The following is a 17,140-nucleotide window of genomic DNA, read 5'->3' as shown; positions in this document are numbered from 1 at the left end:
GAAGGCAGCAGCAGCAGCAGCCGAGCAGTGAGCTGGCGCTACTAACAAGAGTTTGTACTGTTTGCTGCTGTAACGTTCTCACCCGCCCCTACTGGGCATCTGAGGAGAAAAAAAAAGAGGTTTAGAGCTCATCGGATTCCTCCAGTACAAACATTCTGATTCTGTTAGTGGGGCCGACTGCGATGTTGACGATGCGGACGATAGCGGCTGAATAAGCCTGCCGTGCTTGGGACGCCGGTGTTGGCTGTGAACGCTGCGACCGAGCGATGCTCTCCACGGTGCTGATCACGACGATGACTACGGTGATGATGATGATGCCTATGATGATGACTAGGATGATGACTACGGTGATGATGACTATGATGATGATGACGATGATGCCTATGATGATGACTACGGTGATGACTACGGCGATGACTACAGTGATGATGACGATGATGATGATGCCTATGATGACGACGACAATGACTACGACAATAACGACGATGACTACGATGATGCCTATGACGATGACTACGATGACTGCGGTGATGATGACGATGATGCCTATGATGACGACGACGACAATGACTACGACAATAACGACGATAACAACGATGACTACGACAACCGACCGAGGCGGCCAGCGTGCCGCGGGGGGCTGGCGTCAACATCCACGGACGTCCGTGCCGTCCGTGGCGGCCGTTTGGCGAACAGCGGAACGACGGCGACGCTGAACGACGACCAGACGTCGCAACCGGGTACCCAATACCCATACCTTACCCGATACCCGGCTACCTGTACCCGGCCAGGTACGGGTACGGGTACCCGTTTGCGACCCTGGTGTGGCCGGGTACGGGTAGGCCGTGAGTCACTGGTGAGTCACCATTTGCCACTCATTTCCCAACGTCTTGTCTCTTCTCACAATTCAAGTTCCTAGAATCAACCCACCCGCGCCTGCAACATGGCTTCATCCCAGAGGTCGCAATCAGGTACCCGATACCCGTACCCTACCCGTACCCGGCCGGGTACGGGTAGGGTACGGGTACGGCCGGGTATGGGTACAGGTACCCGTTTACGACCCTGGTGCGGCCGGGTACGGGTACGGGTAAGGAGTCAAAATCTGTTTGCGACCTCTGACGACGACGCTGCCACCCCCCCCACCCCCCCCCTCCACCCGCAGGCGCTGGTGGTGACGGTGGCCCTGCTGACGCTCTCCGTGGTGCTGAGCATGTACGGCATCGTGTACCCCTCCGTGCTAGCGCGGGCGAGCCCCTGGGGCGCCGCGCTGCACCTGGGCTACGGGCACTGGAACCTGGCGCTCATCTCGTTCCACTACTACAAGGCCGTGTCTACGGACCCGGGGCAGCCCACGCAGGTGTGACGCGGAGGGGGGCGATGTCATGGTATTGTCGGCGTTGCCGGCGTTGCCCACGCTTGTTCTTGTCGGCATCGTTGTAACCGCGTGCGTTGCCAGGTGCCAGGTGGATTATTACCATGGTGGGTTCTTGAGAAGTGCCGGTGAGTTGAGGTTGGCCTTCAACCAGCAGGGGATTGGCTGGCTGATTATGAGGACGACGATAGTTTAAATGAATCTGATCATTGGCATTGTATCTGTTAAAATCCACCACAGCCTCCTCTTCCCAATTTACATCTGCAGCACTTTCCTACCCCCTGACATCCCGAGCATCTCAAGTGAATTAAAAAGCAAGACGCGTCTTTTCTATCTTCTTTGTGAAGGCTGTGCTCTCAAAATCAAATTACTCACATCGAAATTGAAAACAAAAAAACAAACAGAAAACGGATCTTAATGAGCTCTCTGTTGTGAAATAAAATATCTTGAAATGTTCCAAACCTCATCAGTTCTCGGCATATGGGAATTCCAGGTGTCGTAGGCTTGGCCTGAGGTAGCTAGGAAATGGGAAGCCCAGCAATTATCTTACTGAGGCACCCTCCTGAAAAAATAGTCTTGAGACTGGGGTGAGTCTTTCCGAGGTATAAAGGGCATCGTTGCTTCTCCCATCCGCACCAAGCTTGACAGAGGCGCTGACTTACCGAGAGAGTTCAACAGGGTTCGATACGTTAATCCGCTGCCGAACGATTGCCCTGCCTCACACCGTGTGGGTCACCCAAGTTATTCGACCGTACTTATTTTTGTGCGTTTAGTATCTTGTCCTTCCCCGCACCTCCCATTAGCACGGTTGGCTACGCGCAGTGCGAAATACGTTCAACGGGCATACGTACATACCAGGCTGGCCCAGTGCATGTTGGTGAAGCAGAGGTTGCAAACGGGTTTTGATTCCGTACTCGTACCCGGCCGCAAATTGGGTACCCGGGGTCGCAAATTGGGTACCCGTTCCCTACCCGAAATGAGTGACAAACGGTTACTCACCAGTGACTCACAGCCTACCCGTACCCGTACCCGGCCGCACCAGGGTCGCAAACGGTTACCCGTACCCGGCCGGGTACGGATAGCCGGGTATCGGGTAGGGTACGGGTATCGGGTACCCGGTTGCGACCTCTGCGGTGAAGGCAAGGGAGTATAGACGCACGAGTACAGTACAACGGTGGAATTTTGGCGAGCGTCCACGTCGCACGGCCCCGCAGCCGCCCGCAACGACCTGGCGGGCACGACGACCGCCCGTCCTAGCGCCGTTACAGGCTCCATTTTCCTGCTCAGCTCGTGAGATTGTGGCGCGACTGGGCGCAGGGCGCAGGGTCCCGCCGGGGCGAGTTGATCACAGGCGTCGGATCGAGTTCAGCGAGGGACACGCGGGAGTGATTTTTTTTTTTAACGAGGACCGGCAGTGAACATCATCCGAAGGTCATTTACGCGGCGCAGCGCGGTTGCGGATACCTCGTTTACAGACCTAATCTTTATTTATGACGAGCGGAGGCTCCGCCGAGATGCGACACCTCATTTGCATCCGTTTTTACATTTAAATTGCCGTCGTCTCTATGTTTAGCTCTTGTTAATTTTACCTTTGCCTGGGGATTATCGCTCATTTTCTGTCAGCGTGCGCGCGTGTTGTGACTGCCGCGGTTCGTCACCTCCCGTCCGTGACACTTTTTTTATTTTGCCGGTCGAAAGCGATCTTCGTTGGCGTTGCATTCCCCCAACGTCATCTCGATTTGAAGAGGTGATGGTGATGTGTTATGTTGAGATGCGGAACCGAGGTCTGCTTTTATTTTCCTCGACCCATAAATTCTTCACAACAACAGCAGCGTAGCGTGGGTGTATACGTGAACAGGGCCCCATCATTGAGCTGGGAGTGCTCTTGCCAATAGCTACTGGCAATTGTGTTAACTAGCCTGGCTTTGCTGATGAGACCCGTACAGTCGAAACCGGTCGAAAGTTTGCTTGTTTGGGCAAATTCTGCCGGATGGTATTGGTCGAGTAACGGGCCAGGCGGCCCAGCGGTGGAGCAAGGTTGCGAGTTCTAGTCCTGGTTGGTTGTGGGGGGGGGGGGGGGGTTGACTCAACCCATCATGTCCTCCGGGGGTCGATAAAATAGGCACCGCTATGTGCCATCGGAATTCGGAATCTCCGCCGCTGACTCGGGGCTGTGAACGGGGCGTGCGTGCGGCGGTGAGCACCGATGCCTGGATGCTCGTTTGAGCAGCAGGAAATCACTTTGTGACTTTGAATAACGATCTGGAAAGGCGGGAGGCGGGCAGACTAAAACACGTGTCGCTCAAGCACGTGTGGAGACGGAGTTCTCTGCCGGCGGTCGGCAGTTTCCCGTGCGCTGCCATAATTTACGCAAACGGGGGGGCGGGGATGGGAGACGGTGGGGGGGGGGGGGCGCCTCTTAGGCCGATCGTTTCCAACCTCTGGTATAAAACACCAGCCCGCTTGTCGCTGCTTGTCACGAGCCAGGCATTTGTTTTATCGGCCAAGGAAGCTTCTACAAAACCGCTTACCCGCCCCGGGTCAGCCTCGCCAACCGGCCATAAATTTTTTGCCGCGGCGGAAGTCTGTTGGCCGCGTCGGTAAATTACCGACCGTTGTTGGCATATCGATGCGGCCGACGAAGGGGGTTTCTTTTTTATAAAATATGAAATTGATTTTCTGCTTCTGTGATCTACAAGATTAAACAAACCAAAAAATTATCAGAGAGGGAATGCGCCCGTGTTTTCTGACGCGCCTAATGGCATCTGAGACCAGGGCCCTATTTTGTTGTTTGCCGTGGAGGGACCGTCTCTCTCTCTCTCTCTGTGTCTGTCCTCACTCGCACCCGTACCACAGCCGTCATCGAATTTCCATCTCTGCTCCACCGTAGCTTTCTGCTCCTCGTGCTACCGCCACCTCCTCCCCCCCCCTTCCCTCTCCCCACGCGACACTTCAAACACGATTCCTCTTCTATAAATGATTGCGCTCTGCATGCCTCCAGTCACGTGTGCGCAGTGTCCCGAGATTTGGTTCTATTTCATCTGGCGGTGTCGGCTCCGGGGTCGGAGGTCGACGTACACCAGCGCGCTACTTCTCGGCACAAGCTTTCGTGATTTTTATTTTACTATTTTTATTTGACCAGGTAAAGCCCCAAGGAGAGCTGTGAGCTGTTTTTCAGAAGCGAGCTGGCTATCACACATGATAGCTCAACGGAGTGGCTTGTCAATGTGGAAATTTATTGCAGCCAAATACTCTTAAACGCACGTTGATTCTAAATGTGGAGTGAACAACACGAGGACCCCGAGAAAAATCCACGCGACCACAGAGAGAGAGAGATTCAGACTCCAAATATACACCTGGCATGAGGGTTGGGGTCGAACCCACGACCTCCTGTGTACCAGGCGAGAGAGTTAACATCTCCTAGCCACCGCGGCACCCGTCATGCTCCCCTTGCTCAGCTGGGGTCCACCACTTGATGTGATCTCCCGTCCCCCCACCACCTCCGTCTTTGTCTTTCTCTCATGCCTTTGATCTTCCCAAGGAGGACCAGGCGTGGCAGTCGGGGCTCTCTGCGCGCCGTGTTGCTTTTTTCTCCGCGAATACTTTTTTCCCCGGGTCGCTGGCATAGACTGGGAAGTGAGCACGTAACCGCTCGCCACAGCCAAAGCGAGGGCTATGCCGAACGCCGTGCGCCGGTTAGCGGGCGAATTTTTTCCCCAGTCGCTGACCTTACCCGGGCAGATTGATTCCCCCTCCCCCGTTTTGATGCCCACGTTTGAATAGAGCAACACGGCCGATCGACGTCGCTTTTCTGAGATGATCTCCGTCTCACTCGGGGGACACCCCGAGCGAGCGCTGACTTTCGCCGGTCGTTATCCGCGTTCCCGCAGGGGTCCTACGATCGGGTCGAGGCGTCCGTGTGCAAGAAGTGCCTGCGATATCGACCTCCGCGAGCTCACCACTGTCGCGTCTGCTGCAGGTGAGGATCAGACGCCACGGGGCCCTCAGTCGGGAGGGTGGGGGTGGAGGGGGTGGCGATGTTGATGCGTGATCGAGGAGGGGGGGGGGGAAGCTTAAGTTCACGCAAAACCGTGTTTTAATCGCGGTTATCTTGGACGTAGAAATAGATGGTGCGATGTGGGCCGGGATGGAGGGATATCGCCGATGGTAGGATTGGAACGCATGCGTAACAAAATGCATGCGGTACAAAACGTATGTGTAACAAGAAAGCCAAATCAAACAAAGTTAAGGAAGATCGTGGGCGTGCATGTTTTACCCGGATCTTTGTCAGCATGCGTTTTGTCTTCGGTTGCTGTCGGGGGGAGGGAGGCGGGGGTGGGGTGGTGGAAAAGGCGTTCGCATATTTGCAAACAGTCCTCTTTTGCTCTGCGTTGTTTCTGCAAGTATTGGGTAAACGTTTAATCAATTTGGGCAGTTTGAAAAAGGGTCGATGCCTAATGGGCAAACGGAGCTTTATGCGCCTGTGTCGTTGACATCGCACGATGTTGGATCTGCTGCTTGCGTTTAGTTTGTTGGCTTTCCTCCGCGCCTCCGATTAGCACGGTCGGCTAGGTAGGGTGCGAAAGAAATTCCACAGACATACGTGCTTACGTGCCCCCCCTCCCCCCGCGTTACGGATGGCAGTACAGACAAAGCAACCTTCTATGGAAATAAATAAATATTGAGACATATTTTCAAGAGTCACTGTCGGCAATGCCCCCCGTGGGATTCCGTGTCTCGCCTGCGCGTCTGCAGACGCGTGCCATCTGCTGTGTTTCCAGGTGCGTGCTGAAGATGGATCACCACTGCTGTATCCTCCGCCACCCGCCCCCCCCCCCCCCCCCGTACGAGGCAGCACAGCAAGTCTGGAGCCGGCATCGAAACCGAATATCCGGTGATCCGTTGATTTGTCGCGAGGGCTCTTCGAGCTGTACACTGTCCTCCTAGTAATATAACGCGGTCGTTGCGTTCCACAAGAATACCGCGTTATGGAAAGATTGCGTTGTAATAGTACATCGTATATAATAGAGGGTAAAAAGCACAGTCCACGATAACACGTGCGATGCGTGTCATGTAGGCTGAACAAAGACCGAGGCGCGGTGTAGGGTGAGCATCGAGAAGAATCCAGCAGCATCCCCCCTTGTGCGATGCTACGCCGAGGCGGCCGTGCGACCGCTTATTCCGTAGTTCCGCTCACTCCATCGTAGCCAGTTGGCATCCGCGTCAAAACAAAAAAACGCGCTCCCTATTACATTCATCGCGTTACATCCAATTTGTGTTCCAGGAGAACAAACTACTTTACCACGCTGGTGAGTGCGGGTTGGTGTAAGTGGAGGGTTGGGGGAGGAGGGCAGGCAAGCTTTGTGGGACTGTCAGCGGGCACCGAGTAAGGCCATCGCAGCGCAAGAGGAAGTGGTACGGTCCGTACGCAACCAGCAAACACGTCGCACCGGGTACTACGAATGCCGATGGGGGCAGGTGCTCATTGGTCGACCGAGCCAACGGAAGGGGAGGCCGAGGGGCCGGTGAAGAGTTCGTTCGCCGCTAACGTCGGTGCGCTAAACGCCGCGCCATTCGTGAAAGGGTTCACCTTAAATGTTACATTTTTTGTTTTGGCAGCGTTAAGAGAAACGTCCCCTCTGTGTGCCGAGTCGGGTTTTATCATAACACCCAGCCCGTAACTCCTGTAGCCGTTTGAATAAATCACGGAATTCGCCACATTCCTCACGATACGCAGACCGGGTGGCTGCATTGAAATGTCTGATGTTGACTTACACGAGACAAAGATCCCCCCTGTAAAGCCTTTGCCAGACCGTTGGGCCAAGTGCTGTTCGCGAGCACCTATTAGGGCCAGCACGACACCCGCAGGGGTGATGTGGTGCCGATGTTTACACACCGCAGCAGGTACTGAATTGAGGCTGAGTCGACCTAGGGGAGGCTCAGGACCGGTTCAGATAATCGTCACTGGTGTTGGCCATGAGCGGTTTCGTAGCGCAGCGCGATAACTGCAACGCTTCCACTCCCCACTTAGATTGAAAATACAATCACACAGACACACACACAGACTCTCATGTACAATCACACGCATACACAAAGGCAAAGGTGCCCGTATAGCCTTTAATAGAATGTAGGGGGCAAGTGCTGTTTGCGAACACACTCGCATGAAGACACAAACACAATCAACAATTTTTTCTTTTACCAGGTAAAGGCCACTGGGCTGTAGAGCACTTTTTTCAGGAGTGACCTGGCCACAAATGATAGCTCAACGAAGTGGCTTATCGCGTGCAAATTTATAGCAGCCACACACTCTATAAACGCACGAGGATTCTAATCGTGGACGGGGAAAAAAACCAGAGGACCTTGTGAAAAATGCACGTGACCACGGGGAGAGAGACACGCAAACTCCAGATATGCAGCAGGCGTTAGGTTCGGAATGGAAACGCCACGACCTCCCGTATACCAGGCGAGGTAGTTAACATCTCGCCACCGTGGCGCTGACACACACACACAACCTCCTAAACCGGCGTGTCCTTGAGCCCCTCCTTAACGAGGTCATCACAGACTGGATGGACAACTGCGTGGGCCACTTCAACCACCGCTACTTCCTCAGCTTCTGTGTCTCCATGACGCTGGGCTGCGTCTACTGCAGCGCGACCACCTGGGACCTGGTCACTCTCGGCGGTGACCCCGTGCCGGCAAGTCAGGTGGGTTTTTTTTGTTTTTGTTTTACACGGACAAAGACAAAGGTGTCCCCTCCGTAGCCTGCACGGGGATTGTGCGGCAAGTGCTCGCATCCCCAGCGGAACGCCTCTCTTGAGATGACGTACACTCTCGTAAAATACAAAGTCGCTCGTTTTGCGAAATAATAGCGGTTTCTTATGAATTACGTTTTCACACCCTCTAATGTTACTTCTACGGAACTTGAAACATACCTAAAAATATCTTAATTTACAATCTCCCCCTCCTCCGACCCACGCCTCTGTTAGCATGCGTGTGTGTATATGTGTGTGTGTATATATGTGTGTGTAGTTATATGGGGGGAGCGGTAGTGTAGCGGTTAGCGCGCTGCGCTGCAAACCCAGCGACCCGAGTTCGATTCCCGCTCACGGCCAACACCAGTGACGATTATCTGAACCGGTCCTGGGCCTCCCCTAGGTCGACTCGGCCTCAAATTAGTACCTGCTGCGGTGTGTAAACATCGCCACTGGGGAGACAAAGGCGGTCGGGCGTGGTGCTGGCCACCCACCCCCTCGTGTACCGTTCCGGCCTTCATAGGTGCTCGCTAACAGCACTTGCCCCTACAGTCTGTTAAGGCTATACGGGGGATCTTTGTGTGTGTGCGTGTGCGCGTGTGCGTGTGTGTGTGTACGTGTGTGTGTGTACGTGTGTGTGTGTACGTGTGTGCGTGCGTGTGTATGTGTGTACGTGCGTGCGTGTACGTGTGTACGTGTGTGTGTGTGTACGTGCTGAGGGAGGGTGGCGTTTGTGCACAGACTGCCCTATATGACATCATAACAACAGTCTGGACCGCTGGACGGGTACCGCAGGATTGGAAGGATGCCCTGGTGGTCCCCCTCTTTAAGAAGGGGGACCGCACAGACTGTAACAACTACAGGGGCATCTCACTCCTCAGTGTGCCGGGAAAGGTCCTGGTAAGGATTATTCAACATCGCCTTGCTAGGCACGCTGAGGAGAGGCTTGCGGAACCCCAATGCGGTTTCAGGAAAGGGCGGTCCTGCACAGATGCCATATTTTCTGTCCGTCTGCTACAGCAGAGGTATAGGGAATTCCAACAAGACCTGCATCTCTGCTTTATTGACCTGGTCAAGGCTTATGATACCATTAGTAGGCCTGGGCTCTGGGGTGTTCTTCGTGCTTTCGGAGTCCCTGACCCTCTGCTCACGATCATTAAGGACCTTCATGATGGTGAGCGGGCCCGGGTAAAACTACGTGGCCGGGAGTCGGAGCCTTTCCCTGTACACCTTGGGGTGCGACAGGGATGTCCTTTGGCTCCCACATTATTTAACATCTATTTCGACTACGTAGTTCGTGAAGCCTTCAATAGCTGTACCGGAGGAATTTCCATTTGGTACAGATATAATGGGAGGCTGATCGACGCCCGGGTGCGATCAAGGGATGGCTGCCTATTGGTCAACCACGTTATGTATGCTGATGATTTGGTAATAGCTGCTCATTCAGAAGAGGAGATGGAGACGCTGCTGCTGAGACTGGAGCGTGCCACTAAGAGGTGGGGCCTTACCATCAGCCCCACCAAAACTAAGCACCTGCCTGGGTATTTTGTACCATCGGACACTCCACCCCCACAACTCCCAATCGGTGATGGGGAAGTTGTGGAGAGAGTGGAGAGTTTCCCATACCTGGGCAGTGTGCTTATGACCGGCTCTAGTTTAACAGCAGAGGTCTCACTCCGAATCAGTCGAGCGGCAATATCTTTTCATCGGTTGCGTAACGCTGTGTGGAAGCTACCTGGTCTGTCGCTCCGCATGAAGCTTAAGGTCTTCTCGGCCACGGTCATTCCCTCCCTACTCTACGCTTGCGAAACGTGGACCCCCCTAATGGAGCATCTTCGCCGGTTGGAAACATTTAGGCTGGCCTGCCTACGATCCATCCTGGGTTTAACCAGGCTGGATTGTGTGAGGAGCTCACAAATCCTTGAAAGATCTGGGCAAAGTCCCATCGGTGAGCTCCTCCGGCAGGCAAGGCTGCGTTGGCTGGGTCATGTAGCCCGCATGCCCAGCCACCGCATGCCTAAACAGCTTTTGTTCGGCCGGATCGAGGGGGCTAAACGGGCGCGGCACGGGCTGGAGAAGAGATGGAGTGATGTGGTTCGGGAGGACTTGGAGCTGAGTGGACTTGCCGATGACTGGTACCAGCGGTGTCAAGATCGGCCTCAGTGGAGGAGGCTCGTGAAGGACGCTACTGGGCAGTTGGAGGCAGTCGCCCTCCAACAACAACGGAGGGCGGAGGAGCGACGCTCACAACAACGAACGGAGCGCCGGGTGGCTAAAACACAGCAAGTTGGCACAGTAGGGGGCACAGGTGGTGCATCAGCCAGTCATCTCGGTCATTTCGGTCAGTCGACCCGTGGCACCTGCTGGGTCTGCCCCGTGACCTCCTGCCAGCGGGCGTTCGACACTTCACGTGGCCTCAAGGTGCACTTGACCTGGCACAAGCGTCGTGGTGACGTCACCGCCACTTAGTGGCGAATGGCGGTTGTTGTGTACGTGCGTGTGTGCGTGTGCATGGCCACTGCTGCTCATGTCATCGCTGCCTACGTCGCGACTCCTCTGCGTTTCCCCCCCCCCCGCCCACACGATGACTCCGCACGTTGACCCCGCACGATGACCCCGCACGATGACCCCGCTCAGGCGGACGCCTCCGACCTCCCGGACGCCGCCGCCCTCCCGCGCTTGGACCCCTTCCGTCGCAACTTCCTCGTCTACGTCTGGGTCATGTGCAGGTAACGGTGGAGCCAGTCGGGTTGAACAGGACGGGGGATGGGGGGGGGCCCTCATTGCATTCCTTGCCCCGGGGCCAAAACCAACCGCTCTCTACGCCGCTGCTCGCACACAAATGAAACTCTCCGTCTTTCCTCGGCCACCACCACCCCCCCCGCCCCCCACAAGTAAAACGCATCCAGAGGTAACCGCCGCATCATCTCAAAGAGGGACGGCGATCGAGGGTTTCATCGCTGGCAGAAGAGGTAATGATCGGCGGAAACGGTGAAGATACAGAGGGGGGTATGGGGGGGGGGTGCAATCGGTGGGGTAGCGAACAACTGCCCCGAGGCCTGCAGACCGGAGCGTAAGTCCATCACATGCCGGGCTAAGAGGTGGGTGGGGAGGGGTGGTTGGGGTGTGTGTGGGGGGGGAGAATTGAACTGGAGGGGGGGGCATTAATTTCCTTGCCCCGAGACCCGTGCCGGCTACGCTGCTGATAAGAAGTGGCGGCTTTGTGCGGACACAAAACAGCGGGAGCATGCGCGCGCACGACGCCTGCCGTATGTGTGTTTAAATAATACAAGTGTGCCTACAGAGCAATAATAATAATACAAATACATTTTGTATAAATGTCTCGGCACCAGTCAACTCCGCTCGGGGAACGCTCGAGTGAGTTTGATAGAATGAGCAAAGGAATGGTAAAGGATTGGGTTTGAACGAAATCATTTCATTTGGTTTTTTTTGTCTCTTTCTGAAATGGCAGATTATTTTGACATTGCATTTCCCTCGATTATGGAGAAAGCCGCAACAAATAGAGCAACCTTGACTTTCGCTTTTAGGTTTTTTCGGTAAAGTCACGTAGGTAAAAAATAATAGTAAAAAAATAGAAATAAAATATGAAATCGAAAAAAATTGTGCTTTATTTATTTATTATTTTATTTTTTTACCTACGTGACTTCACCGAAAAAACCTAAGGGTGTATGAATCATTGCAGTCACGAAAGCTTCAAATCTAGAATTGACTTTAGCTTTTCATGCAATCCGAACCGTAATCTTTGCTTGCGCGAGAAACGCCTCGCTCCCGAGTCTCAAGAGTGGCTTTGCAGGAGGTTCCTGTGCACGGGATGCTTGGCCTCTCCCACGACGACGACGTTTGGTAAAAGCCACGACGTCTAAACGGCGCTCGAATGGGCGATCGCCCCGCATAGAACCGGGGCCGTGGGCGGTGCGACCTTCAACGATATCCATCCTTGGACCGTACATCCTGCTCCTCCCGCGTCCCCGCTGGCCGGTTTCACCGACCCCCCCCCCCCCCTTCGCTGACCAGCGTGGTCAAGTATCGATCGAAAATAAATAAATGCCCCTCCCCCTCCCCACCCCACCCCACCAAATGACTCGATTGGGATTGTATCAGAACAAGTATCCCACATGCTGGTGGATCACAGAGCTTGGGCAGTCGCTGGTGCCGATGTATGGCTGCCTTCCAGTTTGTAGTTTCCTGCCCTCCCGTTAGTAGTGACCTCTCTGCTCATCCTCTTGGTTCTTTCGGTAAAGTCACGTAGAAGGGAAATAATAAAATAATAAAAATAAAACATAATAAAATAATTCTGACGAGGTTTCGGCCACAACGCAAGCAGCCGTCCTCAGGTGAAGAACAGGTCTGTCGAGAAGACAGGGTCTGTCTTGCGTTGTGGCCGAAACGTCGTGAGAATTATTTAATGTTTTATTTTTATTATTTCCCTTCTACGTGACTTTACCGAAAGAACCAAGAAGATGAATCCCTGCAGTCACGAAAGCTTTAAATCTCTCTGCTCATGTTCCGATGTCTCCCCCGTGCCTCCTCCACCTCCCCTGTGCCTTCCCCGTGTCTCCCCTGCACAGCGGGGTGAGCGTGATCCTGGGCGCGCTCACGCTGTGGCACGCGCGACTCGTGACGCGCGGGGAAACGAGCGTGGAGCGGCGTCTCAACGAGAGGACGCGCGCGCACGCCAACGCTCGCGGGCAGGTGCGTGCGTGCGTGCGGGAGCGCTCATCCTAGCGTGCACGAGTGCTCACTTGGGGATGCGAGGCGTGCGAGTGGCCACGCGTGTGTGCGTGCGTGTGTTGCGTCCGCGTTTTGAGTTTCTGTGTGCGAACTGTCCGGCGAGTGGTGGTACAACGGTGACGAGGATCGCTCACCGAGGACCCGATTATCTGCACCGGTCCTGTGTCCCTCCCCGAGTCCGACTGAGCCTCAAATGCATACCTGGTGTGGTGTGTGGTAAACATCACTACCGGGGAGACAAAGGCGGTCGGGCGCAGTGTTGGCCACCCACCCCCCCGTTCGCCGTGCCGGCCCTTCGTAGGTGCTCGCTAACAGCACTTGCCCCAAACAGCTCGTTAAAGCTATACGGAGGGGTGGGGGATCTTTATCTTTTGTGCGCATGCACACATCCTGCGCCGTGCCGACCTCGATGTGAGCGGGCCAAGAGGAGGGGGTGGCGGGTTTGGGGGGGGGGTGGGGTGTGGGGGGGGGGCCTTCGTCTTGCCCGCAGCTCTCATCAGCGGAATCCCGCAGAGCCTTCTTCCACCGCTCATCACGCCGATCGATCGCGAATTGATTCATTTACAAAGGGGTCATCGGAGCCCCGCGTGAGTTCCGTCTCCTTCATCTTGCGAAAGTGGGGGGGGGGGGGATTAAAACATCGCCAAAGCATGAACAAGCATCGAGCGTCCATTCCCGAGCCATCCGCCAACCAGAGTATTCAACCCTGGAGCATAAAATTGTTTAAAGGGAGGAAAGGGGGTGGGGGGGGGAGAATACACAACTGTGAAGCAAACCCTAAACGAATGTGAAAGGCTCAACAGAATCACGATGCGATCTGCGTTTGTCTTTCGTGCATTCTGCTCTGGCTCTCACCCCGCGTGTGGTATGACTTGGCCTCAAATGAGTACCTGGCGCGGTTCGATCATTGCCGCGAGGGAGACAAAGGTGGCCGGGCGTGGTGCTGGCCACGCACACCCCCCTGTTGTGTGCCGTGCCGGCCTTTATTGGCGCTCGCTAACAGCACTTGCCCCAAAAGTCCGATAAGGTTATACGGGGGATCTTTGTCTTGTACGAAGAAAGGCCGCCACTCTTAATTATAAAAAAAAAAATTGCAATTTCGATTTAAAGCTTTCGTGACTGCAGGGATTCATCTTCTTGGTTCTTTCGGTAAAGTCACGTAGAAGGGAAGTAATAAAATAATAAAAATAAAACATAAAATAATTCTTACGACGTTTCGGCCACAACGCAAGCAGCCGTCCTCAGGTGAAGACCAGGTCTGTCGGGGAGACAGTGTCTGAAGACAGACCTGGTCTTCACCTGAGGACGGCTGCTTGCGTTGTGGCCGAAACGTCGTGAGAATTATTTAACGTTTTATTTTTATTATTTTATTACTTCCCTTCTACGTGACTTTACCGAAAGAACCAAGAAGAAAAATTGCAATTGTCCAGCCCCATCTTACGACCGCGGTTTTCCTGCACATTTAAAGGACACTGCAGATCAGTCTGTGTACGCGTGAGCAGTCATTGCTCCACGATGAGAATTTATAAGGTGAGGGGGCGCTTGGGAGGGGGGGGGGGGGTCCAGCCCCCTCCCCCCTCCCAAATCTACGTGGCTGCCAGACTTGGTACAGACGACAAGCGTGTCTCACAAGGTGTGAAATTCGCAGCCTTGGGAGGATTACAGCGAAATCTCGTGCGGCAGACTTTATTCTTTCTCTCTCCCTCTCTCTCTCTAGAGAGAGAGCGTAATTTTTTTTCGGCCAGCCACCCAAAGCCCGTCGAGATTGGAGTGGCAGGGCCCCCCCAGGGTCAGCCAAGTTTATTCCCTTTCATTGTCTGAAAGCTAAATTTTCACTTTGGAGGCTCGCGCAATGATTTCTTTCTGATTAACGTCCTCGTTCATTTTTCGTTTCCCACTTCACTCCTTGACGGTTGCCCCCCCCCCTCCACCCCCTGCCCCTCACCCCCCCCCCCCCCCCCCGGCGGGGCGTCTTTTTTAAATACAAGTCGACTGAGGGGCGGTAATTGGAATTGTAGGAGATTGCCACGGCGGAGAGCGACCGACCGAGGCAGCTGGAACGAGTCTCAAATTGTGCACGCCGTGGGGGGGCCGGCGTTTTCGCTTCAAGGCCCCGCAGCTTCATCCGAGAAGGAACGCCTGTAGAGGTTTTTAAAAAAAATAATTTTTCTTTATTCTTAATTTCAAGCGAATTCGGTGTATCGCTTATGACGAAGGGGTGTGCTCCGCACGTTTGCAGGTGTACAGGAACCCGTACGATCACGGCCCACTTGGAAACTGGAAGCGGTTTTTGGGAGTCGGGCAAAAAAGGTAAACATCCACCTGCATCCTAATTACCAGGCAAGGCTCACCGAGCTATGTAATTCTTTTTCGGAAGCGACCTGGCCACACATCATAGCTCAACGAAGTGGCTTACCACGTGGAAATTTATTGCGGCCAAATACTCTAAATGCGTGTTTATTGGAAATGTGGAGGGAGGACCCAGAGAAAAATCCACGCGATCGCGGGGAGAGAGAACACGCCAACTCCACATGCACAGGACGTCAGGGTCGAAATCGAACTCACGACCTCCTGGACTTGGCAAACTGGAGGCTTGTGAACACTTAAAACTGTCTCCCCACTCTATCCAAGATCTCTGGATAGGGTGGGTGTAGGCTCGTTCCGTTAGCAAGTGGTATCGTTAACACTTTTATGGGATACCACCCGCAACGCATGGAGCGTGTGCGTGTTAAAATATGAATACTCGCATTCAAAACGGTGGTGGAGGGGGGTCCTTACTTGAAACGCCCTAGCCGAGGGGGTGGACTTAAAAGGTTCCGTGTAATCTGTGGTGTGGGGATTTGAACCCCGCGTCATCAGCTCGTTAAAACTAATCCGCTTCGTGTTCGCTGCAGCCTCCCCACGATCACTTTTAGCCCCCCCCCCACCGACCTCCCTTCACCCAGACTCGTGAAATTGTGGCTCTGCCACCCGCGACTGCCGTTTTCCTCTGGCTTTTGAAAGCTTTTCATATTCCAATTTGATTTATGCGGTTTAAGTTCAAAACTAGCGTCGTTTTCAGAATCATAACCTCAAAAAATTCTCACCTGAACTTCAAATAAATTGTCGATAAACCCCGCAAGGGTGTTATCCCTTGCATAAGTAATTCTCCATCTCACCGAGCCCGCATCCGATTACGAATATAAAGAAGTAAATTATTTCCGGACGGTAATGTGTGGCTGCACTCCACTGCTCAGTCGAGATGAGATGAGATTCTGGGCCCCAAGCCCCCACCACCTCCTCCTCCTCCTCCCCCCAACCCCAATTTTGAGAACGCGGCTCGACGAATCCACCCGACCTCCAATCGACCGCGCGGGTCGAACTCTGCAGATTTAAGCGGTCACCTTTGCTCCGCATTCCGGCTCTCGAGTGACGCAAATTGCCGTCAAATCCGTTGGCCGAGCTCGACACAAACATCCCCCCCCCCCCCCACTGGTTCCGTCGCTTCGCCCCGCATCCCGCACCCCGCCCGCCTGTGTTTCCCATCAGGCACTGGGCCACGCGAGTCCTGCTGCCGTCCGCGCACCTTCCCGCGGGCGACGGAGCGTTGTGGAACGCGTGATGTGTCCGCTCGCAACCCATTTCTTCTCTCCATCCGGTCGCTTCAACGTCAGCGTCCCCGCAACAAACGGCAGCTTTTCAACCCGGAGCGATCGCCGATTTGTCAACACCAAGCTGGAAACGCAACGGCCCTTGCCTAGAGCCGTGGTGTGAAACATGCGAGTTGGCGGCCGTGCCAAATTGCGGTTGAAGTGTAGCTTTACTGCTGTTATTCGTGGGTACTTGTTTTAGTTCCAACCTGACCAAGCCGAGAGTGCGAAACGTCGGACATCGTGCTAAACAGCAGAGGCGATACAACCCAGAATCACGCATCCTATGCAGTTGTAGATTAAAATAATATTTTTTTGGCCAATGCACATTTTTGAAAATTCAAGTTGAAGATTTTCATCTACTCTGGGCAAGGCTGAATTGTTTACAAATCAAAATAAGAGTTGATGTAGTGCCTTGAATTTACTTTGCCCTTTTTCAGATTTTTCCTTCAACTTACATCTCATAATTATAATTTAAAAATATATTTGAAATTACTTTCTAGCACTAGTCTCTACATACTATTGAACAATGCACTTATAATTATTTAAACTTACTTTGGGCGAACGGTTGTGTTAATTGCGTCGAGAATTCACGTTATTCCCAGGCCCTGCGATACAACACGGTCGTCGGTCAA

General features: G+C 53.9%; 1 protein-coding gene across 1 annotated transcript; it reads left to right on the top strand.

Annotated features, from left to right (window-relative positions):
- The first annotated feature begins 1,139 nt into the window (after positions 1–1,139).
- On the top strand, positions 1,140–16,640 carry LOC144936209 (palmitoyltransferase ZDHHC16-like). Its single transcript, XM_078863192.1, has 8 exons — positions 1,140–1,357; positions 5,263–5,351; positions 6,154–6,182; positions 7,934–8,076; positions 10,762–10,853; positions 12,714–12,837; positions 15,116–15,186; positions 16,405–16,640. Exons 1-8 carry the CDS (start codon positions 1,211–1,213, stop codon positions 16,475–16,477), a joined length of 768 nt encoding a protein of 255 aa, XP_078719318.1. The 5' UTR covers positions 1,140–1,210; the 3' UTR covers positions 16,478–16,640.
- Positions 16,641–17,140: the final 500 nt, after the last annotated feature.

Source organism: Lampetra fluviatilis, chromosome 15, assembly GCF_964198595.1.
Source record: "Lampetra fluviatilis chromosome 15, kcLamFluv1.1, whole genome shotgun sequence".
Taxonomy (NCBI): Eukaryota; Metazoa; Chordata; class Hyperoartia; order Petromyzontiformes; family Petromyzontidae; genus Lampetra; species Lampetra fluviatilis.
Note: the sequence above shows the minus strand (reverse complement) of the source record. Positions and strands in the feature narration are given on the sequence as shown.

Coding starts and splice junctions, on each gene's coding strand:
- LOC144936209 (XM_078863192.1), top strand. CDS start 1,211: ATGTACGGCATCGTGTACCCCTCCGTGCTAGCGCGGGCGAGCCCCTGG. Junction 6,183..7,933: donor GAAGATGGATCACCACTGCT/GTATCCTCCGCC, acceptor AGGTCATCACAG/ACTGGATGGACAACTGCGTG. Junction 8,077..10,761: donor ACCCCGTGCCGGCAAGTCAG/GTGGGTTTTTTT, acceptor GACCCCGCTCAG/GCGGACGCCTCCGACCTCCC.